Genomic DNA, 26,054 nt, shown 5'->3' on the forward strand with positions numbered 1-26,054 from the left:
ACATTTATATTTCAAGGATTGTGCATTGGAAAGAACTGGAAATTACTTTTGGACAAGGGTCCTGAGCACTCCTCCCTTGGGAAAGGAGAAAAGCCACCAATAGGCATCTGATTCCTTTTGTGGCTTTGGAAAAATACAAAGTACCCAGTGTCCTTCTTATTAAATAAAAGGAATGACAGCCCACAGTGTATTTTTTTAGCTTGATGAAATAAATCCACCAATGTGGCTGCAAATTGTTTAGCTTTTTTATGAGGAGGAGAAATGATAATTGCTTCAATTATAATTAGGGAGCATTTCAGAACAAGGACTTGGGTGATTAAATTTCTTAGCCCTGCAAGTAGGGTTCCGGGACAGATAAACTGAGCAAGCAAGACTGGACTGAGGCAAGTGAACTGGCCTTCAGAGGTTGAAGAGGGTCTTCTTCCTGCCCCATGGAAGATGACAGGGGACCTGGCTGAGATCGCATCTACCCAAACCAAAGGCCAGGCCACTTCAGGTGATTTGAAAAACAATTCTTTCATCCTGACACTCGGGGTCAACCCCCTACCCCCACAGCACTTGAGCTGCAAGTGACGACAGCTGGTGCTCATGGCCACAGGAGACACAAGATGCAGAGGCATGACACTGTGCCCATGTGCCACTGCAACCTGTGGAAGAAGTCCTGTCTCAGCAAACCTGTGAGGGTGTCCTGAAGCCTTAAAAGCAGGAACATTGAGCCTAGGCCTCTGTCCATCCCATTAATACAGGAACAGTACAATCACACACTGCTCATGTCTGAATCTCAAGTACTGATGTTGATTTGTGTGGCAGGGAAGCAGCTCCCTGTAGGGGTACCCAGAGCAATTACTCACCGCTTCTTTCCACACCAAACTCTTTTCCACTCAGAATATGGTGCAGGAGATTTTTCATATCAAAAGGACTAAGGTTCATCAAACTCTCAGAAGCTTCTTCTCCTATAAACAAACATCTTTTAAGTGTCCCAGACCCAGGGCTGGTGGCAGGTGAAGGCACAGTCACAGTACAGACATGGTGGACCTGGGTGAGAGGGGGTGCCAAAGGATTCAGTGGCAGGTCTCCCTGCTCAGGATCGCCTCACTGGTGCTGCAGGGCTGAAAGGCACTGGTCTCTGGGGATTCTAAATGCTGTTGTTTAAATTGGTACAATTTGCTTAATTCCTAGACACATACACATATTTTTTGGCAACGTCCTGATCCCTGATGCTGGGATGTGCCTTGTGATTACTATTTATATTTCAATTGGGAGGACTCTTTCCAGTAAAGTTGTTACTAAATGGAGGATGACATTTCACAGCAAGAATAGCAGGAAGGAGCTTAGCTTTTAGGTATCGAAAGGTTCTCATGGTAAATATCACTAGTGCCTCGTCACCCCTGTCTTAGGAACTTCAGTGCCCTGCGCCTGTATGACCTGACGGGCGGGAGGCATTGGAAGCCAACAGAAATATTGGAGTAGGGGTCCCTTCAGAGCAAGGTCTCAAGGCCAGGTGCTGGGGTGGGGCTGGGCAGCCAGGAGCTTCAGAAGCCACTGCCTCTCACCTGAGCAGTTCAGGCTCCGTGCCAGCTCTGTGGCCATCACCTGAATGATCAGCCCAATCCGGAGTCGGAGCATCTCCACGAAGAGGCTAGGCTGGGCCCTGACGTACATGGCAAGGTAAACTACAATCTCCTGGCAAAGATACATGGGGATGGGGCTTCAGAAACCCAGTGGGTGACCAAGGGGCCCGCTGGCACTCTGAGGAAGACTGTGACCCCTCCCACGCCAGCCCCAGACCTGTGTGAGGACTGCGATGCTGATGTCCTGCCCGCTGGCCTCGTAGATGAGTTTTGTGAGCTCCTCTGGAGGAAGAGGCCTAGGAAGGAGCAGGCCGCAAACACAATGAGGTGCCTGGGATCAGGGCCTCCTGGTCCTTCATGTAAGATCCCTGTTTTCTGTACTGCAAGTGCCCATTTGACAGAAGGTCTCCGGAATAGTACACAGCCCTGCTGTTTTCCCACTGCTGTCCCACAAACCTGAGGTCCCTGGGTCATGGACTTACGCAGAGATAGTCTTCTCCCTGGGCTCAGGCGGTAACCCCACAGTGAGCTGCTTCTGGTGGGACAGCAGGTCTGCACAGGCCTAAATATGTATTTGGGAGAAAGGGTGAGAGAGAAAAAGGGAAAGGGGGTGGGTAGAAGAGAGATTAGGCGAAGCCAACTGGATCACTGCCAATAAAGTCATAAACTTACCTTTACAAACATTATGATCCACATTGCCCTTTGTTTGAAAAATTCATACCCAGACTCCAGACTAAGCAACCTAGGCAGGCTGGGTCTCTATCTCCCAGGTGTTGCCCCAGGCCTGGCTCTGCAAGGCTCATCAGTAGGCATTTAATGCCCATCCACTGCAGCAGATGCCTTGGGCTCTCTGATGCTTGACAAGGCAGGATGAGTCCTCAAGTGGTGATGGTAAGAGACAATGATCACACTGTATTCCCAACTTACCAGTTTCCCCATTTCTCACATATAATAAATACCACCACCTTGCCCGAATACTGAGCTTCAGTGTTGTAGAAAGTGGTTCTGGATTTGGCAGGGGCTCAGGGTAATAAATATTAATGATCACTGTACTGTGGATGTGCACAAATAAGAGAGCTATGTTTCAGAGGCTGCCTGGCCATAGAGTATCTTCATTTGATCTTGGCAAGCCTTTTCTGTGGTTAAGAATGAACCAAACTAATCAACTTGAATGTTCTCTCTGCTTTCCTTCCCAGAGCAATGGGAGGTCAGGGGAGAAGGGCTTGCCCCAGTACTGGATGAGGTCTCCACTTTCCTTTACAGGTAAGAGGCACTTGCCTCGAGAGTTTCTGTAACTCCAAGATTGGAAGAGGAAGAGGGCATGGGGCTAAAGGGGATGAAGGACAACCCAGCAGGCATGGCTGCTCTGACCTCGGCAAGGACCTCCACCTTCTTCCTGAGCAGGCCTGAGATGTAGCGAATCAAACCCCACTCCTGGTTCAGGCCAGCTTTCCCATAGAGTTCACTGAGAAGATTGTGAACAGTGACCCCATGCTGTCCTGAGAGATTAGTGTCCCAGTTGGGACCCCTGTCAAGAGATAGAAAAATGCAGAGATATGGTTCAGAATGTTTAGACTGCAAGAGGAAATGAATGTACATCTTGTCAAGGAATCTGGCACTCCTGGTGCCTCAGCCTCCCTGACAGGGTTCCATACTATCGAAGCATCCCTATGTCCTTTGAAACAGATTAATAAGGACATTGTAGGATCCTGGTCTCACTCAGCCTTCTTGTTCTAGGAGGTCAGCATCAGTAGGCAAAGAAGGGGATGGAAGGCTCATTCCTGGTGATCTTGGGTAACTGGAGTGAATATGATCATGACCCAGGGTTGCTGGAGGCTGAGAGACTAGGAAAATGAATTAAGGAGAACTGAGAAGGCTCAACCATAAATTTACTGCTGTGGCCTGAAAGTCTGTGTCCCCCTAAATTTCTATGTTAAAATACTAAAGCACTCAGGGTGATGATATTAGGGGATGGAGCCTTTGAGAGCTGATTATATCATGAGAACAGAGCCCCCATGATTGAGATTAGTGCCCTTATAGAAGGGGCCCAGAGAGCTAGCACATCCCTTCTACCATCTGAGGACACAGAGAAAAGGTGCCCTCCACCAGAAAGCTGGCTCTCTCTGGACACTGGATCTACTGGCACCTTGGTCTTGGATTTCCAGTTTCCAGAACTGTGAGAAATGCATTTCTGTTGATTATAATACCAATTTGTTTTGTGTTATAGCAACCCAAACAGATGAGGACACTTACTTTATTACATAAAGGATGTACAGAATGTCTGCTTGGTCCTGCAGATTTGAACAATCTTTCAGCTGTTCAACCAGCTTCTCACAGTCCAAGTCACCATGGTCATCTCTGGGCCACTGGAAGTCATCTTCAGGAGCCTGGCCATACAAAAGTCAAAAAGCAGGAGAGGGGTTGAGTATAGGAACTTTCAGATGATCAAGAAGTAAAACACCGACCTAGTCTTTGAACTCTGGTTGGACCTATTTTTCAGTGAATATTTTGTACCTTTTTATTTTTAGGTTCTTACTATTTTTGATCAGTGAATCACCATGTTGACCAATGTTTGCAAGAAACTGGAACAGGTTAAAATACGTGTAATTTTTATTAATTCAAAGTTCAAAAACAGGTAAAAATAACCTCTGCTGTTAGAAATTATCTTTGGACTATAGGGGGAGGAAGTGACTGAGAGGGAGCGAGAGGGAGCCACTTGTATATTGGCTCAGTGACAATTCATTTTAGTCTATACTTACGCTTTACATACCTTTTTGTCTTTATATATTATGCTTCAATAAAATTTGTTTTTTTTTGGAAGCAAAGCAAACACAAAAATGCATGTTTTAAACAATGTAAAGTTGAAGTTAGGGTAAAATTTCTCCAACAGGCACTGGATATTTTAATTCATGTGACATAAAATCAAGGAGAGACTTCAGAATAAAATACCAAATTATGGGAAGCAACAAGGAACAGCCTGAGATTTTTATGCTCCTGAGAAGGTTCTTCCTGGTTTCCATGACCTTAGGAATATGAGTAACAGAACACTGTAGCCTGTGCTGCATGTCTTCTGCCTTGGCTAGCTGACAGACAGGTCAGGCCGAGGGGGACAACTAGTTCACTTCCACTAGTACCACTTGGGTTTTGATGGGACAGCAGAAAGGTAAAATATAAAGGTCTGCACCAAATTTGGTGTACATGATGATGCCAATCATATTCCAGATAACTAAGTGATTGGATTCATATCAAAACTTGGAGCTTCTAAGTGGAAAAGTTCTGGATATCAAGAAATATACTCTTTCTTTTTAGTTTCAACATTTAAGAGACTTCTTGGGACTAACCCAGCATTATAGAGAATTACACTTTTTAATTTTTTTTAATTATCCCAAATACTTTACCTTTTTTAGGAGTGGCTGAGGAGAATCAACAAGATTCAAAGACTTACGGTGGGCACTTAGAACTTTAGTTGGCAAAGTCATGGGAACGACTAGAAAACAAAATAATAGAGAACGCTTCTGAGGAGGAACTACGAAGTACTTCTTTTGAGAGGTGTGGTGGTTACTCCTCATTTAATACAATCCAAATGAGGAATGACTACTTAGTTTAGCTAATTTCAATGAAAATTTGTTATGTAGCCACATATGTGCTAAATTGGGGAATGAGAAATGAGCAGAAAATAGCTTTTTGCTTTGAGAGAATTTCATTTTTCCCTCCTAGAATTCAGGGGAAATTACTCAACATCTTAGGACTGGAATAAGACTTAGAAGAAATTGAGTCAGACCTCTCCCTCACCCCCATGAGGAAACTGAGATCCAGGGAAGGTAGATTATTTATTTGTCTAAGGCTGCAAGAGTTCCATAATCCAGGTGTCTCCACTTCCTGTTCGGTATGCATTTCATTCTACCACTCTTTAGGTCTTATTTTTTAACCATCTTTGAATATTATTATCTGTATTCATTCATGAAGCCATCTCTGTCTTCCAGGCTATATCGTATTATCTCAGGAGACTAGGAAGTTTTCAAGATAAAACTGATACATATTTAAAAGTTATTGATAGCTGGGCATGGTGGCACATGCCTATAATCCCAGCAACTTGGGAGACTGAGGCAGGAGGATTCACAAGTCTGAGGCCAGCCTCAGCAACTTACTGAGGTCCTCGGCAATTTAGCATGACCTTGTCTCAAAATAAAAAATAAAACGGGTTGGGTTGTGGCTCAGTGGTTAGGAACCCCTGGGTTCAATGCTACCAAAAAAGAAAAGAAAAAGAAAAGTATTTATAAATGCCCAGGTTACACTGGTGAATCTAATCAAACATTGGAATTTTACTTTGTTCCAAATCCCCACTAAGACTACAGAAAATATTTTTAAAGAGACAAATCCTCAAGAATATGGGAAAAAAGGAGAAAGGTAGTAGTGACAAGATTTTGGAAGTGGAAAATCCAATGAATGAAAGATAACTAATTTAGCAGACATGAGGCAACCAAAGTCCAAGCATACAGTGGGGAAATCCAAGAACCAATCAGATTTACATCAGAGAATCTCCAGAAGTCTCAGGAACTTGCTGCACCATGTGCTTCTGAAATTGGGGGTCCAAAGAGGGTGAACAAAATAAGGAAGACTGGAGAAAAGCTATGTGAGAAGCTTTGAGCTCCCTAGATGCCCTCCTCAACTCACACAGTGTGGGGACCACCTTGCTCACTCTGACAGGAGACTAGAGGGCTTCTCTGAACAGGGTGAAAGAGGGAGGGTGACTAGGTAGGGGCTGACCAGTACATCTGAAGGCCTGAGTGCATTCCTTATGGAGACTAAGTAGCTATAGAGATCCAGGCAAAAAGACCTTTACCTTTCAAGCAGGAGATAGAACAGAGCACTGGAAAATAGCTCTGGGAAATCTGATCAGTCTACAGCCATGGAACCCTGAGGCCACAAGTCCCATCCACATGCTTGGAGGAGGGACTCTAATGTGAAAAGATGGAAACTTAAAGAAGAAAAGGTGACTTGGGGGAAATGGAAACCATTCAGGGAGAAGAAAATGTAAGCCCAAACAAAAACAACCCACCCCCTCATTAATGTTCTTAGAATAATAAGAAATTATATTACATGCAGAAAACAAGAACAGATGAAATTCGGGAACTAAGATTTAAAACACAAAGGCAAGTATACTCAGAACAGACAGAAAAATGGAAAAAAAGAAGAAGAATGATAAAGACTTCTCTAGGAAATCAACACTGGAATCAATGAAATACTACAAAGCTAGAACTAGGAAAATATAAGGAAGGGAATGATTCAAGAAAGTTTTCAGAAAAATACAGGATCGAAAACCATAAATTTCCAGACTGGAAAGGCCTGCTAAATAACCCAACACAAAGGATGAAAACACTCAGATCACAGCACACCACTCAAATTTCAGAACTGGGAAGCAGGAAAGATATTAAAAACTTTCAAAGAAAAAAAACAGTTTATACCGAAAGGATCAAAAATTAGAATGGGTTTAGATTTCTCAATAGCAACACTGGTAGCAAGAAGACAATGAGGTAATGCTTTCAAAAATCTCAAAAAAAAGAAAAAGGAATTTTCAATCTAGAATTCTACCCAGCCAAACTCTCAAATGGATATAGAATATTTTTAGATATTTTCAGACCTGCAAGTTCTCAACAATATAACCCACCATGTGCTATTTCTCAGGAAATGACTGGATGTCCTCACTAGAATAAGAGAGTGAACCAAGAAAAAGGAAGAGTTGAGAAACAGAAAAGAATAGAGCCAACCCAGGAGACAAGTCAAGGAACCCTCCAGGATGATGGTGAAGGAAGGTCCCAGACATGAGGGCAACCAAGTTAGAAGGGAACTTCAGAAACAAGCAAGTTGACGGCTGTCATTACCATGCCCTCCTTTATTGTACTAATATTTTTAACCAAGTGAAGCTATTCCAGAATGTGTTCCACTAAAAACAAAAAACAAAACAACAACAAAAAACCACCACCACCACTAACAACAACAAATCAGGAAAGAGGAACACATAGGGAACACACCAGATCCAGGAAACAAGGAATACGTCTAAAGACATGAGCCCAAGGAAATTTCCAGGATGACAAGTACACAATAGGCTTAGAGTGCAGTTGGACAGAAAGACAGAGACTGTAAATAATGGGATCAAGGGCTTCACTGATATGATTACCTTGTGGAAGTTAGTATTGTGAGGCCATTGGAAGATAGAGAAAGAAATCAAAGCAAATGAAAAGACAGGGCAACTATTAAAACAAAAAGTAAAAATGGTAATATAATCCCAGTTGGAAATAATATTTGCATGCATACAAGACTGAATACTAATTTAACTAAACTTTCATACAGTTCTCTTGGTAGGTTAAGGGAAGGGAGCAGAAGAGTGGTGAGTTAAGCCAGCTAACCTATCCTTACCCATGAAACAGAAAGTCGATAGGTACCAACACTTTGATACATTAAAGGACAGAAGTGTACACATATTATTTTAGAAATATGGAGATATATAAATGCCAGAAATAGCTAAAGAAATTAAAAATGGTCACTTTCAAGTAGATGGATGGGGGAGGCTTTTGTTATCTTTTAGCATTCTTTTAAATTATATTCATACATTACTTTGATAAAAGAAAGTATTTTAATAGGCAGAAAAGAGTTCAATAACATACATGGAATTTCCAAACCCTTTGCTTTTGCCATCACAGAAAGTATGTCCCGAGTGGAGTGGATGGCACTGAACATATGGAGGTCTTCAGTCTTTTTACAGAGAGGGGGCAGATAGCACCTCAAGGATGTACTTTGCAGAAGGTGGTTCATATACTGGTCGAGTTCATCTTGGCTTTCTATAATTGGACAAGCAAGAAAAAGAGCCAATGAAAACAAGCTAGAGAAATATCCCAAATGCCTAACAATGACTATGTATAGTGGGCAGCACCAAATAAAGGTAGAGAAAGAGGGCATTTAGATACAGATATTGACACCTCTACCCACTCTATAAGGTAAAAAGTTAGAATGTATATGTGTTTAAATTTACTGTTTGGAAAAACTTCTTCTCGGGAAAACAAAATGCAGGTCAAGATAATTGTTTACATGACATCATCCTAAGATGAGCTGCATAATACCTGAAGGACAGCAGCCAATGGTCAGTCTTTTGTTTTGTCAAGAGCAAACTAAGCCTTATGGAATTCTCAGCCCTAATTCTAACTTCTATCGAAAAGCAAAAACCAGGTCACTTTGACCCAACTCTCTATTCAGATTGAGAAAGGTTGTATATATGAAGTTTCATCACTCATAATTGAACCTAGAGGGTTCTACCATTCCTTTGACAATTCAAGCAATGTGTTTCTGTCTTCAGAATATATTTTGTGAGGATGGGGGCGGGGTGCAGCTCAGTGGTAGAGTGCTGGCCTAACTGGCACGAAGCCCTTTGTCATCCAGGGTTGTATCTTAGTTTAAAAGGCTGTGAGAAACAGTTCAAGGAGTAAATTGGTGCAAATGAACTCAAGGTGCCTGAGCTTCAATAGGCAAGCGGGCTACATCAAAACACACACACACACACACACACACACACACACGTGAAAAGTTCTCATACTCTTCTTGGTCCCTCTGAGTTTAAAAAAGCCAGGGCATCATTTAGGTTTAGGTAGTTTAGGTTTTTATTTTATTTACATTTTTTGTAGTTTAGGTTTTAACTGGCATTTTATTCATTATAATACTTGAAAGTTTCAGAAGTTTTTTTTTTTTTTTGCTGTTGTTTCCTTTTAGCTTAATCATTTTCTGTTCTCAAGTCTTAGGGCAATTTTATCACAGTGCCAAGGTTTAAATAAATTCAAGGAACCACTTGCAAAAGCATTCTACATGGTACCTTGATTACAGGCGTCTTCCACATATCCTCCCAGATCTGAGTCACTATCAGGGCTGAAGTTCCCTTCACTGGCATCATCAAACAATTTCTCATCGCAGTCCGGATCCAGGAAGGTCAGATACGTGTAGAATGACGTGGTGAGAAATTCCGACAGGTTCCCTAATTTTACTCTGCCAAGAAGACACTATGTTAAGGGACACTGATGGAGTGTGGACAAACTTCCACTATGAATCACTAGGGGACTTTTCAACAACCAGGTGGTGCTTCTGCCAGAATCAATAAATATTGATTACTCAACAGATCACTCTAAGTAGTCAGTTAAGAAATTTAAAAAAAATTCAATAGCATGTATGAAGTGAAAGCATGTAACATATTAAAAGTAAAAAAATCATGCCGATTTCTCACTCCCAAACCCAACACAAATACCAATCTATTTTACTGAACTGACCAAAACTTTTACAAAATAAATTGAGCAAACCACTTTTAACCAGAACCAACCTGCGGTATTTTTTTCCCCCTAAAATGACTGGGCCAGAAGCAATCATTCTCTTGGTGCACTTGGCCTTACCATGAAATGTGGTCACACAGGCATAGGAGGTAGTGTTGGAAGAGGCACATCTTAGAGCCAAAGTTCTCGCTAGAAGGAATTTGATGCACCCACTATCCCCAGACTGGAGCAGATGCCCTGAGTAGCCTATGAGGCTGAAAACAGTTCCATTGGAAACTGGGAGCCAGAATTGGCAGCCTGGGATCCCCACAGAGGCAGCAGCCCCCAAGTTCTGAGGGTCAATCCATAGATGCTGGGAGTGCATGGGATTTCCACCCTACAAAAACATTCTCAAAATGTCAGACCAGAAGTGAAAACAAGATATTTCCCTCTGAGCTACCAGCATCAGATTAGGACTTAGTTTAAATAGTCAGGAAAAACTGAGAACCTGAGACCAGTCCAGGAGTAAGTTGGAGCAGGCAACATAACTGAATTCACAGGTGCCTGAGCTTCAGAGGGCAAATGGGCTGCAGATGGCCTCAGGGAAAGAAAAGCCTGCCCTTGCCTGAACAAAAAACTTTGCCCTGGAGAGCTAAGGGGCTACTTCTAAGGACTATTTTGTTTTGCCCTAGGGTTGGAGAAGAGGAGGTGAGCTGGAGCGAAAAAGGCCATGGAAAGTTTTTCTCTGAAGGTGAAGAGGAACAGGTTTATTAGGCTAAAGAGAACTCAAAGGCTGAAAGGCAGTTACTTTAAAAGCTTTTGATAGTAAGCTACCCCAAGGGGACCCAAGAGGTGAAGTCCAACCTGTAGGGTGAGTTCAGCTTTTAAAAATCCTCAGACCTAGAGGGAAAGCCAAGATGGGATTCAACCTTAATTATCTAGAACTGAATAGGGGCCTGGGGATGTAGTTCAGAAGTAGAGTGCTTACCTAGCATGCACAAAGCCCTCAGTTTCATCCCCAGTCAAACAAAATATTCTAAGAAAGATAGCTGAGAGCCTAGGCATTCTAGTTTCTTCCATGGTTATCTTCATGGTGCTCTATAAACAGAAGACCCTGGGCCCAGGAGTTAGAGGCTGGTCCTGGATTCACGCAGGGCTTGTGCACCTATTTGTCTTGTGCTCCTGGCTCTCTGAGCCTACAGTTCCCATAAAATGGGAATCTGGCCCACATCAAAAAGATTAGTGAAATAACACATAGGACACACTGCAAGTACTCAGTTAACTAGACATGGTGTCCTTTTTACAATGATCACATTTCAATAAAAGAATGTATTTGGCAAAATGGTTCATTATGGGTCTATAGTATTTTTTGACTGGGTCATGATGCCATACCCCAAGTGGAAACTTATCCAAACTGGAGAGAAAATATTCAGAAGTGGATGCTGATTGGAATTGGGGCACTAGCCCTGGAAATGTAAACAGAAAAACACTGGGGACAATCTCACTGACACTGCCGAGGGACCAGGAGACATCTGCTTGGAGAGCCTCTTCCAGTCTACAGCAAGACCAGCAGCAAGCTCTGTGGATAGAGGCACCGACTGCAGGGGCTGCTGCAAATCGACTGAGGCCACAGTTAGAAATACAGTAACTTAACCTTGAGGGCATTATGTTAGGTGAAATAAATGGTCACACACACCAAAAAATGCTGCATGATTTCACTCAGATGAACTGTCTACCTGAACTCATAGGCACAAAGAGTAAAGTAGAAGGTGGTGCCAAGGCCAGGGGAGGGGAAGTTTAATGGGTGTGGAGTTTCAGTTTTGCAAGAGGAAAAACGCTGTCTTACAACAATGAATATCTTTCATGTTACTGAACTGGACGTGTAGAAATGCTTAACATGGGAATAATATATGTATTTTACCACAGTTTAAAAAATGACCTTGACTTTGGTAGCAGGGTCCCTGGGGTAGGATGAAGTAAGAAGGGGCTACTTCAAATCCCAAATGTTCTTAGCAACCGGCATTCTGTCAGGGATCCAATGGAAGGATCCCTGAGCTGGGGGAAGGCTACACAAAGAGGTTCTCTTGGGGGCCTTCTGGAGTATCCCAGAGGATTCAGGAAGGTGCGGCACAATCACTAGAGAAAAATCTTCTGCCCTGTGACACTCAGAGGTACAACACAGGTTGGGGTTTCTGTGGAGGACCAGCACCCTGTCACTCAAGGTGCTTAAGCATAACACTGCAGAGTGAATGCCATGCTCTGGGCCTGTAGACCCAAATGAGTCTAATTTCACTAAAACTAGGGGGACAGTGACCTATGCAGGCCCCAAATCAGGTGTTCTGCTCCAGGGCTACCAAGGAATGTGTCAAGTTCTAAGAATTATTCTTTTCTTTTCTCTTCCTTCCTTCCTTACTTCCTCCCTCCCTCCCTCCGTCCCTTCCTTCTCTTTCCTTTTTTTGGTACCAGAAATTGAACCCACAGGGGCTTAACCAATGAGCCACATCACCAGCCCTTTTTATTTTGATTTTGAGACAAGGTGTCACTAAGTTCCTTAGGATGACCTCAAACTTGGAATCCTCCTGCCTCAGCTTCCCGAGCCACTGGAATTACAGGTGTGCACCATCATGTCTGGATTCTATGAATTATTCTTAAGGTGACAGCATACTACTGTCACACATTTATTTAGTACTTGATGAGGCCTAGGTGCTGGGTGTTTTCTTCCATGCTTTTTAACAGAACCACAGCACTCCATAAAGGTATTCCAGGCAGGACATCACTTCAGAGAGGTTGATGTGCCCACCTCTCTATGCCCAAGGCCACCTAATGCCTGCAAAAGTTTAACAGACATCAACCGAATGCTGTTTTACACCTGATTCAAGTTCTACATGGGAGAAAGGAATAGATAAATTTTAACTTCCTTTTTCTCACTTTAAAATGCCATGTTTCTAGGTTCAGCAATTGAAATGAAAATGGACATGAAAAATGGGAAAAGGGCAGCAAAAGACCTTAAGAAAGGTCAATGCTACTCTTGTTTTAAAAAATGTCAATTACCTAGCTCCTCCGAAATATCCATCCTCTAGTTTTCTAATTGTAGAAAGAACTGCAGAATGAATGTCTGAGCCATCATTTGCTAAAGAAAAAAAAAGTGATGATGAGTTTACTTAATCTGGGAATACATTTTTTTTCCCAGCTATGCACTAAATGTTTTCACCAGCACAATCTAATTAAATTCCTTATGGCACAGAAGACTCCTGAGATAAGAAACCAAGCTGCTAAGGAGTCCCTTCAATACTCAGCTTTGTCCATGGGATCTGTTCTAAACATTTGGAAAAGGACCCAAACCACCCATGGGGCATGACCCAGCCAGATGGAATTCAGGAAATTACTGAGCATGGTGTGTGTGACGGGGAAGGTAAGTGTGGGTCTGCCTGTCATCCGCCAGCAGGTGCACAGGTAGGCCAGCTCGATCCTCAGCATCTCCACCATCATCTCGTTGTCCAGGGCCAGGTAGAAGTGATGCTGGTCGGTGAACTGAAAGTGAGAACAGGTCAGGTAAAGAGCCACTCTTTGTCTTACCTGCACATAACACCAGCTGTCTCTCAGGGTAGCACTAATCCTGGAGTTTAGTTGCCAGGGAAGATGCTCGTGCTGTCCTTAATCCACCCATCATGGGGCCACTCCCCTTGAGATCAGACAAATCATCCTGTCGTCTGCCCAGAAGCTGTGGTTAAAATAGCACAGAAGGCAAAGGTGCACTGCTAGATCTGTTTTCAGCTCCTCTGACAGGGGACTTAAGCGCTTTGCCCAATATCACTGTCTCTGAAAGCAAATCAATAACTCCTTAAGTCCTACTCCTTCTGGGGCTACTCAGTTTGGAGATGCTTTCCAAGTGAGGCCTTAAGAGTAGGTAAGATATGGAGACACTGTTCACCTGACTGATGCCAACTCAAAGCACTGTTGCCTGATGTCAATGAAAATCAAATTGTTCTCCTGACCTCTGGACTAGAGCACGCTCAGCTCTAGACTGAAATTTGGTACTAAGGGGAAAAATTCACAAAGTTTAAGTGAGCAGCACAGGCTTGGATGAAAAATAGCAGCTTGGGGCTACTGATCCAAGACACCACAGCCAACCCTGTATCCAAGTAAGCTGGGGCCATGCTGTGCCCCATACTGACAAAACAACCCTACCATACATCTTTCTAGCAGTCCAAATAGATAAAACATGTTTGGTTTGTGCTTCCATAGGGATAGTTTTCTTTAGACACAAAAACACTGAAGATAAGTTCCATGATCATTATATTCTATAGCCCAGTAAGGGGGTTAGGGCCTGGAAATCAGACTGAGAAGGGTTATGGACTATTAAGATTAGGAGCACAAAGATTGCAAGTCAAATGACAAGTCACTAGCAAATTTGTAAAGCAGTGTGACTTTCACTAATATTGATGACTGGAAGTAATGACATGTGCAATTTGAATCAATCAACATTTATTGAACACCTACTATGAGCAAAGACATGGACAAGATACTGGGTATCACTTCATGTCTCCATCTGAACTTATGCATGCAGATTCTGCCATGTTCATTGAAGAAAAGCTTACCAGACAGAGAAGAGAACTTAATAAAAGGATGGTGGTGGGTTTGCCACTGGCCTGCTCTTCTCACCTGGGGTGTAAAAGTAAAGATTTGGTTCCTAATCACATAGAGTTTAGAAGTTCCAAGAACACCAATGTGCCGATATGGTCGCCCACTCAGCTTCATATTCTTATTCCGTCCTATTTGAAAAATAAAAGAAACACTGGAGTTAGAGGAAATATAGTAACAAGTAATCTAATGACTTAGGCTAAGGCTGGGCTTATTTTTATGTTAGATAACCCACTTTTTTATTTTTATTTTTTGCAGTGCTGGAGATGGAATCCAGTGTCTTGTGCATGCTACCACTCAGCTACATCTCCAGTTTGGGGTTTGTTTTTTCTAGTACCATTGTCCTTTTTAAAAATGTTGACCAAGTTGAATATAGATACAAATTCTACTCCCTTCTGTTCATGCATGTATATGATCAGCACTGGTTCAAACGTGGACAAAATGAAATTATTGAAAGAACTTTAGTAATGCTGACTTTTATTTAGTATTTAGCCATAAAACTAAACAAAGTCAGGTTCTAGAAAACTAAAGAGAACCTCCTTCCATTTTAATGGGTAAATGACATTTTCTATTCTTTTTTTTTTAATATTTTTTAGTTGTAAATGGACACAATACCTTTATTTATTTATTTTATGTGGTGCTAAGGATTGAACCCAGTGCCTCACATGTGCTAGGTAAGCGCTCTACCACTGAGCTGCATCCCCAGTCCAGCATTTTCTAATACTACAGATAAAAATTAGAAGTAATGTCAACACACAAATGACTCTTCCTGCTGTGAATTTTCAATTGTGGCTCCTTATCATACAATGGATCTGCCAAACAGCCAAGCCAGTCTATGGCAGTACCCGCTGAACAGGCCAGGGAGCAGCTGCTTGTTCGTGCATTCTCCTTCACATCATGGTGGAATCACCTGCTTAGTCTTTTGCCCAGCTCTTCAAAACTTACATATTATCAGTCTCCCTCAGACCCCAAACCTAGAACCAAGGTGCTCCCTTGGTAAACATGCCCCCAACCTACCAAGCTTGGCATATATGTGACTGAGAATCCGGCCTGGCTGGACTCGAATTGGATAAATGTCAGCAATGCTCTGGACGTTTACCCCATGTTTCCTCAACAGCTCCTTAATGTGACTGTTTTCTGCCAAAACAGTGACTGTGAACAGGAACATAGAATCGGTATCAGATTGTGCCTCATGTCTCTGCACACTGGCATGCAGTTTATTGTCCTCTCTTCTGCCTGAGAGGCACATTGGCATGCTCTCCACACATTGGTTGGTCTTGGAAATGGTGTCATTGGTCCTGCCACTCTTTCTGGTCCTCTCTGTCCTTGCCACCCCTCAACAACCATGATGTATACTTGTCAAGTGCCCTCAGTGTGCACTTCTAGAAACTCTCTTCAATAGGTCCTATGACAAATTACCCCATCTCAAATAATGACTTGCCACTCCTAGATCTGCATTTATTGTAAACCTGTTTGTCCTTTTCACACTGGGTCAGGAGCGAACACAGCTCCCTTGGGGGATGCCAGGAGAAGCCTGCACCATGCTGCCAAAGAGCAAGAAAAGAACAACAATGTGGTAAAGTCTACTTTTAGGGGACACTGACTGAGGGGGTGGGGGGAGACCTCCTTCCCTCCAGAGAAAAAAGATGCTGTGGAAGTGCAGCAGCTTGGCCTACCTGGAACCATAGCATAGGACCCTGCAGGTGGGGAAGAGCCCTTTAGAGCTAGCCTAGAACCCACTCCAGTGGGTGACGCTGGGCACTGGTACACCCACAGGCCAGGGACTCTGAGTATCTGAGATCTGGGGACCATCGGGGTGGGAGACCTTCACTTGGGGCCACATCAGGGATCAGCTGGGCTGCACCTGTTGTGCTAATACTGACTGCCTTTTATAAGAAAGAGCAGTGCTTTGGCAAAGAGAAGGAGTCCAGGTAGGGGACTGCAGAAGGGAAGTACAGCCACAGAGAGAGTGGCTGGTACTTTGTCCAGCTGCACACAGCTTTTTGGGAACTTGGAGTGGGGTGATCAGGCCAGAGAATAAAGGCTCAGCTACTATTAATGTGGCCTCAAGTTCCACCACTATACCCATGGGCTGGGGAGAGGGGGCTGAACACACAATACATATAAATGCCACTGAGAGCTGAATGGCGCCTCCTTAAATTTACATAGCACTTGATGCTTTTAAACGTATTTTAATATTCATTATCTCATCTGATCTTCATAACACACCACTGAGAGAAGCCTTGTGTGATTACCTGGCCAGTTATAGCTGACTCAGGACTGGAACCTAATCCCCCAGTCCTAGCAAATGAGGATGTTACCCACACAGGGCTGGCTGAGGGGTTCCTTTAACACTTGTCCCTTCTGAAGCTTTCAGTAACAAGCAGAAATCCACATTTTTTTTTTTCAAAGCCGCACAGTGGCCACTCTGTAGGAGTGACTCTTTCAGAGCAGTGGTTTGGACTAAGACCTGGGAGCCTCATGATCCAATGCAGTCATATGTGGATAAATTTCTGAAACTGTATTTCCCTTCCCCATGCCAAATCCTCTAATAATTTTCACTCTGTTCTATTACATTAAAAAAAATGTGGGCCAGGACCCCTCAATGAGTCCTGGCCTGCAGTTGGAAAGCAATCTTGTAGATTTAAGGCACTAATTAGCAGAATGTGCTCTGGTTAAGCACTGGGACCATGGAGTACAGCTGGACCAGTCCATCTGGAAGTCAGAAATAGATTCATATCCCAGCTGTCAGCTGTGGGTCCTTGAGTAGGTTAACTTCTAAGCCTTGCCTGTAAGATGGAGATGACCATAATCATCACAAATTTTAACTGGTCAGAATGTTGGGATGGTTAGGTGTGTCCCACGCTGGGCCTGCACTTAGCATTGACTGGGATGACAACCTCTTGTTTATCTCATTGCATTACGGGCATGCGCAGTGAAATGAGCCAGTGGCCACAAAGAGGAATGCTTTTCATTTGTTTAATCACTGTTTTCAATGTATGCATGTGTATGTGCCAATCACAGAAGTAAATGTGGGTTTTGTCCTAATCATACAGTGGGCTATGGAATTAGATGGCATGTGAGTGTTCTATGAGGCAACATGTAATGGAGCTGCCAGAAGGTCCTCTAGAAGAGGAAGGAAGGAGGAGGAATCGCTGTCCTGGGGGCATATCTCAGGTGGAGCCCTGCACTGCCAGCTTCCCCCATGGCAATCTCAATTCTTCTCAAGAACATCTGGGGAGCGGGTGAGAGTCCTAACAGTTGGAGACACACAGTAGTGGAGTCAGGTGCAGTCACTCCATGGCAGCCCAGGCTGGCCTCCCACCTTTCTGGGTGAGGAGCTGGCTAGAGAGGAAGGAGGGGTGGCGGAGGCAGGCAGAAGGCAGAGAGAAGTCGGAACTCCATGGGAGGAGTGGAGGACCCTTGCTTGGTTTCCAAGATTTTACTAGGCTCAGGTTCTACTTTTTGAAGAGTCACAGTTATGAAAAATGATGCTAAATGAATCATGTGGGCCTCAATAGCAATCAAGGTTTAGATTCAAGAAAAAACATTGCTTTGTAGAAAGTAAATTTATGGTTGGGAAGAATACTGTTCCCTTTGGGAATAACTGAGTTATATAAAGTATCTCACAAAAGTGCTATACGCTAAAAGCACAAGCACATACACATGCGCACACATGTGCGCGCGTGCACACACACACACACACACCCTTTTTTAATTAAATAAGAAACTAGGGAACAATTTGAATGAAAAAAATGACATTGGTTTTACAACTTAGAGATGAATAGTAAACACACTCACAAACCTTGTACTACAACATCAGGTTTGACAGAAGTAGAAAATCTTCTATTTAAGGGATCAATTTCACCAGTGGCAAGGAATCCCTATGAAGAGAGGAGCAGTGATACTATGAAATATTGATTTAACTAAAATTTCACCTTACACCTAAGTTAGAAAGTGACATATTTGGGGGCTTAAAACACTCAGGATTTTTTCTTTATGTTTTACGAGTCAATTGCTTACTTTCTTTGACACAAAGTGTGCCATTCAAATTGCCACTGACAGATGGACTGCGTGTCTGACAGCTGGCTCTGCAGGGCTAATCAAATGCATCTCCATCTTGTGTGTGAATGAAAAGAATGGTAACTAATACTTCCTGAGCTCTTCCAAGTGCCAGGTGCTGTTTGAACCCCTGTGTGTGCACTGTCCAATTTAGGTCTCCAAACATGTAGGGTCTACCTTCATCACCATTTTACAGGTGGGGAAAGTAAGGTAAAGGTACCTGAGGGAGTGGAAGGGTGAGGACCTGGCCCAGGGCTGACTGTTTTGAACCACAAAGGTCTGCCTACCCTTGCCAAGTGTACTCTTTGAATATGTATCACCTTGAACTTTCTAGAAATGATCCAGAGCCCCCAAAGAGGGAAACAAGGTGTTATGGGAACTCTGTGAGGAAGTGAACCTAATGCAGGCCCAGAGGAAGGCCTTTATGGTGGAGAGGAGGGAGCTGAGGAGCAGAGTTATTTTCCATTTCACTGATATAGAAATCTGAGCTGGAAGGTACAGATAAGGAAACTGAAGCCCAGAGAGGTTAAGAGGTCTGCCCAAAATCACAGAGCTAGTCAGAGACAGGGCTGGCTTTCTAAAGGAGATAGATGCTTTTTCCCTACTGAAGAGAGACGTATAAAACAAAGCCCATGCTCTCAAGGACATGACCATGAAACTAGACACAGCCTGGGAACCTCTGTTCCACATTCTCTTTCATTTAGTCTAGTACACACGAGGAACCCAGAATCATTCTGTCTCACTGCTGCCTCCCCCATTTCTAGAGCTGGTGGAACACACATGGATGAACCAGCCTCAGAGGCTGGTAACCCCTTGCTTCCTTTCCTGGGTTCCTTTACCCACGCCCTTCCCCAAGGGCCCAGAATGCTCCACTAGAGTCATACTTAGGACTGGGGGATTTATTTTGAAGTTGTCAAAAGCATGTGCATTTTACAACAGAAGCCTGGGGGCAAGTTGAAGGTTGTGTGAGGCACCACCTGGGTCTGCTGCCTCCTCCAGTAGAGAAATCTGAAAGTCCTCCTGATTCCTGTGCCTGGGGCTGGGGCCAGGGCAGCTTTACCCATCTCATCCCGTAATGGTAATCCTGGTTGAGAAATGTCCAGCTCCTGCTGACCATCAATTCATATGTATTCTAGCCACAGACAGGAACGCCAGCAGGGGGAGGGACAGGGAGTTTTGGCACACGGCTGATCTGACCTGGCTTAATGTAAATATGATCACACAAGGCTAGGAGTCAAGCCTGGGAGCCAACACAGTGCATTTGATTTTAAAGGCATGAAGATGCAAAAGACATGGAGATGCAAAAGATACGGACAACCATTCTATGCAGACAACCCCTGTGCTCTTGCGGGACTCCCTACACCTTCATTCAGATGGTTTCCAGTCCGTGAAGTCACCAAGCCCCCTACCTCTGCCAACAGAGAGCTGAGGATGTACAAGGACTGACCCCAGAGATGGGGCAGCTTCCCCAGAGGAACTCTGTCCACCGTGTGAGGATTCTTGTACTCTTCATCCACCTGACAGAGAGAGCAAAACCCAGAGTCAGACCATCAGAGGATAAAAAGGTCAGTAATACCTTACACTGGGAAGCACACTGAGGATTACAAAATGGTTTTCATTCTCCAGACCAATTCTGTGCAAGTGCCAGGATGTAGGACCAGGAAGGTAAAAAGAACCTCTTCTGGGATAGCAGGACTATAAGCAGCAGAGGATGTCAAATCTAGGCCTGATCCCAGGTTAGTGCTTTGCCTACAAGCACACTACGGGCAGTAGGCGCAGGAGGCCTGGACTGCCTTCTTCATGCACAGCTGTGGGCATCAAGAAGTTCCACAACTCGTACTTCCATCTGGCTGTACTATGGGTAAAAGGGTCAAAAACAGCAGCCTACAGCTGTGGTAGTGCATGTCTGGGTGTCAAGTCTGGTTTCTTCTCTCTTGCCATTCCCAGGGGTGTGCCTATGCAAGAAAATTACCAGAAGGTGGCACTATTTTTTGCTACTACACCAGGCACCCTCCATCAGGCCTCAGAAAACAGAACCCACTGGGGGCTTCTGTCTATCAAAATAAACTTCTGAACTCTGCTGGACAGTGCTGGCTATGTGATGGGCTGACAGATCTGGCTCCATGAGAATATTATAGGCCAGACTCTAAGGGAAATGACTAGACAGCCTCCATTTTGCTCTGAGACTCCATGTTATATAGGAAATATGCTTCTCCCATGGGAACACCCCGCCTCTGTACCCATCATCAGTTACTTGGTGTGACATGTTTAACAATACAAAATGACAATTCCTATGTAAAGAAAAATTGCTCTTTTGATTCCTATTGCTCCTAAACAATGTACCATGTGAACAGTGATTGTGTGGATGTTAGTAACCATTCTTTAGTTTGTACCTAGGTAAGGGTCACTTTGACCCATTTCTCCCTCTGTTGATGATCTCATGATGTTAGTTTGTAATTTTGAATCATAGCAACAGACACTTAAGATTGATGTGATTTTTGGTATAAGAATCCCTACAACCCTATGGTCGGGGCTGTTCTCCCAGTAGCCATTTTTGGGGCATTGTGTAAGACAGTCAGTTGGCTGGCTTAAATTTGGACTCTCAAATTTGGACTTCTCAGTGGTGATCAGTCTGTTAAGTTGCGCCCTATAACAGCTACACATTGTGAGTTAATCTGTGACTTTCTCTCTTCTAAACTCCATGTTGCCTTTTGAGTTTTTAGTCACTGCAATGTTGGTTGGGGGTAATGTCACCGACCACTTTCCTCCAGAAAATGTAGGTCAATCCAAGGAAATGGGAAATACTTATCCTTCTCTAAAGAGATCATAACATAAAGAGAGTCACTCTCTTCTTGTGGATTAATCAGTGATATCATTAATGTATTCAGTAATTTTTTTCAATACTACTAAACATTTAAAAAACTAAGTACATAAACTGAATGCAATTAAATGTCAGTAGTAATCAAATCATCAAATAGGATAATAGCATAGAAGGAGTTTCTCTAAAATGTTATCTTACAGTAGTAGGATTAGAGATAAATATTTTCTTCTTTCTTTACAGAATCCTGGATATTTTGTAGTGTACAGGGCTACTTTTACAATTAGTATATAAAAGCTATTTGAAATTTAAGCAATACTAAGAAAGACTGCAAAGATCTAGAATGCAAAGAACAGAAAAGAGATAAGGTGTCTGGCCCAAAAGGTAGTCCTTCTCTGCCCTCTTCCCATGGCCAGCTCCTACCTGCACATGGAGGGTCCCTCTTGCCATTCACTCTGGCCCTTCTGAACTGCTTGCAGGCACTCAGATGCACCATGCCTGTGATCTCCTGTACAGCCTCCATCTCTGGACCTAGCTCCTCTGGCCCCATTAGCCAGCACCTCACAGAGACAGCACTGGTGCGGTAACCACGTTGGTACTCCATTCCTTAGCCTGGCACCTGGCATAAGCAGCTGCTCTCTACACATTTGCTGGGGGCATTTTCATTAGTTCCCAGCTGTCCAAAAGGGGACCCTGTGGCTGGCAGTGTCCTGCATAAGTACGCCGGCTGAGATGAGTGAGGATGAAACCAAGCTGCGTGCCACTCTGGCCCCAGGCTTTTTCCAATTTGCACAAAGGTGCCATATGGGCCTGTGGTAGTCCTGTCTCCAGAAATCCCTCCCAGTGGTCTCTACATATTACTGATGTAACTGAGGAACCTTCCTAGTTGTCATTTGCAAGCAGTTAATACAAAATGTAGTTAAGGTAAAACAGTGTCCAAGACAGGTGTCTAGCGCACAAGCATAAATGTGCTGAATACAGGAGGATGTTGTAATGATAAGTAGAAACTGAAAGATCAGTGTGGAACTTAGAAAAGAGAGAGCTGCAGAGTACTTTTTACAACGTGCAGCTAGTGCTGTTCATCAGAAAGTGAAGTGCAGGCCAGATGTGGTGCACACCTGTAATCCCAGTGACTGGGGAGGCTGAGGCAGGAGGATTGCAAGTTTGAGGCTAGCCTCAGCAACTTAGCAAGACCCTGTTGCAAAATAAAAAATATAAAGTTCTGGGGACGTAGCTCAGTGATTAAAGTACCCCTGGGTTCATACTCCAGTACCAAAAAAAAAAAAAAAGAAACAAAGCAAAATACAGCTTATAACACCTACCATTTACTATGGTCACTGAAATGTGTGTTTCGGTAGAATGGGGATGGTTATTCTCTACCACAAAACAGGTAAAATACCCCTGAGATGATTTGTTTTTCCCTTTCTCTGCTTCCAAGTTCCAAATTACCTCCCATTGCTAATTTTAGTTTGCCAATGCCTCAGTATACGAAAAGGAGCAACCTGAACAGGGGATAGGAACATGTAGCTGCTGGAAAGTGACCTAGCTCTACCATCACATCCACAGCACACGTAGTAAAATGAATATATTTGCAGGAAATCCAAGTTTTTAACACTTACAAAACAGTCCCTAGCTGGGCACGATGGCACATGCCTGTAATCCCCAACTTGGGAGGCTGAGGTGGGAAGATCCTGAGTTCAAGATCAGCCTCAGCAATTTAGTGAAGCCCTAAGCAACTTAGCAGGACCCTGTCTCAAAATAAAAAATAAAAAGGGCTAGGGATGTGGCTCAGTGGTTAAGTGCCCCTGGGTTCAATCCCCAGTACCAAAAAAAAACAAAAACAAAAACAAAAACAAAACAGAGTCCTAGCATGCTCCACAACCTGATCTGTACAGTGAGGGAAGAACAATTCTTGTCCAAAGTCTTGCACTTAACTCTGGAACAAAATTAGTCCTGAGAGAGCTTGGATGATATAAGCTGTGTGTTCATGCTGGAATGAGGTGGAACTTCAACATTCTGGAGTGCTGGGCCATGGGTCCAGACTGGTGGGGTTGAGTGAGACCACTAGAAGGATACAGCCACTTCAAGGTGCCAACCAGCAAATCCACTAGGGAACCAGCAAGTCAGATGGGCCGTTATTGGTGTAAAAGAATTAAATGCGCCTAGCAGTGCAACATTCTACTCTCACAGAAACTCCTTTCTTTTATTTTCTCCTTGTTTTAATTGGTTCAATTATCTAACACTTAATAGTTCCTTCTAGATAAAATAAGACCTAAAGTAATACACAGTGATACTTTTCTGCTTTAAGGATCAAGTCTCATATTCCTTTAAAATATATTTTCTATGCAAAAGTAAAGTGAAGTCCACTGTACCACTGCTTTTTGGAAATTCAGCGATAGCAGCCACTATGTAGATATTTCTATTAGGTGAAAATGTATCACTCATTAGGAGGCAGTGTGGGCTTGTGGGGAGGCCTTGAACGTGGGATCTGCTCCCAGGGCAGAGCCCAGTACTGCCTGAGCTTTGACAGGTTCCAAAACCTCTCTGAACTGAGGCAGATTGTTTCCAAGGTCACTGCAAGTCCCCTGGCCATGTGGTGTGGCCTGATTCAACCTCAGAACACCTAAACCCAAGCTGATGCAGGACAGGCTTCTGCTGGATCCCTCAGGATCTTGAGAAGACCCAGCTTTTGGAAGTTCTTTTATTCTGCAAATGCAATAAGGAAGCTTTAAGGTACCAGGAGTATGGTAGGGATGAATGGCCTTGATGGAGAGTTCTTTTCTTATAAACATGAGATGCTTAACAGGGAAATCCTCCCACTGAGCTATACAGAGGTCCAATAAGACCCAATTTAGAAAACTGGATAGAACAAAACCATCTTCAGTTATCTCCTTAGAAATGGACAGTTTCTCTCTTCCTGATGTAGACAGGCTTATAACTGACAATTACTCAAACTCTAGCTTGGGAACCCCTTGAATCAAAGGAGGAGAGTCTCAATTATCCCCCATGACAGGTTTCTTCCTCTACGGCAATGTATAGGAACATGGTGCACAAAAGTGTTTTGTGCTCCGCAGCATTCCTTCTGCCTGGGGTCCAGAGAGGGCAGGTATGTTCTGAGGGTCTTTAACTGCTGCCTCCCTAGGACACTCAAGGTCAAACACATTCCACATGTTTCCCAAAGTTGTAATTCCTTGTGATGAGGCTTTAGAAACCACTTCTCCTACAGAAAAAGTGCCCATTAGGCCTGAAAGTGGGATGAAGAATATGAAATGGCCAGGCACCAACCAGTTTAGTTCTAGATGAGCAGTACAAAGGGCTTTGTGCCACCGGGTTACCTTGTCAGGTGGGATGGAATAGAGTTCTGGCACCAAGTGGATCCCATCCTTGCCTCTGATCAATATTCCCTCCAGGGCCTCTCGGTACTCTTGGACCTGGAAAAGAAGACCTTGCCCTCAGTATGAAAAATGTCAAGTGATTAATGCTGCAATAGCAATGCAACTTAGAAAAACAGTTCTCTTGGCAATAAAAAGATTAGAAGTCAGACACAGGGCAAAGAAATACACAAATGAGTTCTGTTCCAGGAGCACTAGAGGGACTCCTGCTGACTGCTTATTCCTCCCTTGAGCATGTCTAAGCTCAGTCCCACCTATGGAGCTTGTGGGGAAAGGAACAGAAGAGCCCATCATGAACTAGTTCTTTCTTCCTCAGAATTCCCACAGTACTCACATCTGTCTTTAATTCATCATTTAAATATTTGACTCTTAACTTCTCATATATTTAAATTTAGTGCTAGGTATGAGGGTGCATGCCTGTCGGGAGGCTAAGGCAAGAAAATGCAAGTTCAAGGACAGACTCAGTAATTTAGTGGGACCCTAAATAAAAATAAAATAAAAAATAGAAAGGGCTGGAGATGTAGCTTAGTGGTAGAGCATGCCTGGGTTTAATCCCAAGTACTGCAAAGAGAAGAAAAAAAAAAAAAAAGAATCAGCCACTCAGATATTTAACATTTCTTCTCTGGAGAGCCCGACTTCCAGATCTAGTTTTCTTTTCATTTTATATTTATGAATGGCAAAGCATGATCACAAATGTATCATTTTACAAGTGTCAACAAGTAGAAAAGGCAGCATAGGTGTGTAGGGTGGTAGACTCTGTGAGGCTTACAAAACAAAATACCAAGCACAGTCATTTTGTCTTCTCTCCCTGTCCCCCACCGGCCCATAATTGTTAAGTCTATTCATAGCTGAAATTCAAAGTCAATCCCTTTGAGATCTTTCAATACTGGGATGAAAAGAAGACATAAGACCCAAGACAATCATTAATCTGGAAGAGTAAGAATCAACAAGGAGGGAACAACATTTCACAAGCTTACTGCTTTGAATTCCTGAGCAGGGGAGCTTTCAATACCTAAAATGCATCTGAGATTGCTCATCTCTTTCTCCAAACCAACAGGCTGAGAAGACAGCAAAGTATCGGAGTCAGCAGGGCTTCAAGTAAACTTCAAGAGTACAAATCTGCTCTGTTCAACAAAGTATGCTCAAGGCTCAGCACAGCACCTGGTGCCAAGTAGAAGTCAAAGAAATATGTCTTGAACAAATGACTGCTGCATTAACCAGTACTTACTGAGCACTTACTAAGTATGAGGCCCAGGGAACATATCAGTGAATTGAATAGAGA

General features: G+C 43.4%; 1 protein-coding gene across 4 annotated transcripts in view; it reads right to left on the reverse strand.

Moving 5' to 3' along the window:
• The window catches only part of Phka2 (phosphorylase kinase regulatory subunit alpha 2), a 72,686-nt gene that overhangs the window by 9,891 nt on the left and 36,741 nt on the right, over positions 1–26,054 (reverse strand). The window contains exons 11-26 of one of the 4 annotated variants that reach the window (XM_047536448.1): positions 24,716–24,811; positions 19,972–20,079; positions 18,306–18,384; positions 15,518–15,652; positions 14,522–14,631; positions 13,246–13,390; positions 12,911–12,989; positions 9,433–9,602; positions 8,237–8,410; positions 4,970–5,058; positions 3,825–3,958; positions 2,943–3,099; positions 2,054–2,133; positions 1,789–1,867; positions 1,554–1,683; positions 852–953 (exon numbers count right to left, since the gene is read on the reverse strand). In XM_047536448.1, the coding sequence (XP_047392404.1) occupies positions 852–953; positions 1,554–1,683; positions 1,789–1,867; positions 2,054–2,133; positions 2,943–3,099; positions 3,825–3,958; positions 4,970–5,058; positions 8,237–8,410; positions 9,433–9,602; positions 12,911–12,989; positions 13,246–13,390; positions 14,522–14,631; positions 15,518–15,652; positions 18,306–18,384; positions 19,972–20,079; positions 24,716–24,811 (1,867 nt within the window). The remainder of the gene's footprint in view (positions 1–851; positions 954–1,553; positions 1,684–1,788; positions 1,868–2,053; positions 2,134–2,942; positions 3,100–3,824; positions 3,959–4,969; positions 5,059–8,236; positions 8,411–9,432; positions 9,603–12,910; positions 12,990–13,245; positions 13,391–14,521; positions 14,632–15,517; positions 15,653–18,305; positions 18,385–19,971; positions 20,080–24,715; positions 24,812–26,054) is intronic. The other 3 variants (XM_047536449.1, XM_047536450.1, XM_047536451.1) reach the window with 3 other exon arrangements.

The sequence above is a fragment of the Sciurus carolinensis genome, chromosome X, assembly GCF_902686445.1.
Source record: "Sciurus carolinensis chromosome X, mSciCar1.2, whole genome shotgun sequence".
Classification (NCBI taxonomy): domain Eukaryota; kingdom Metazoa; phylum Chordata; class Mammalia; order Rodentia; family Sciuridae; genus Sciurus; species Sciurus carolinensis.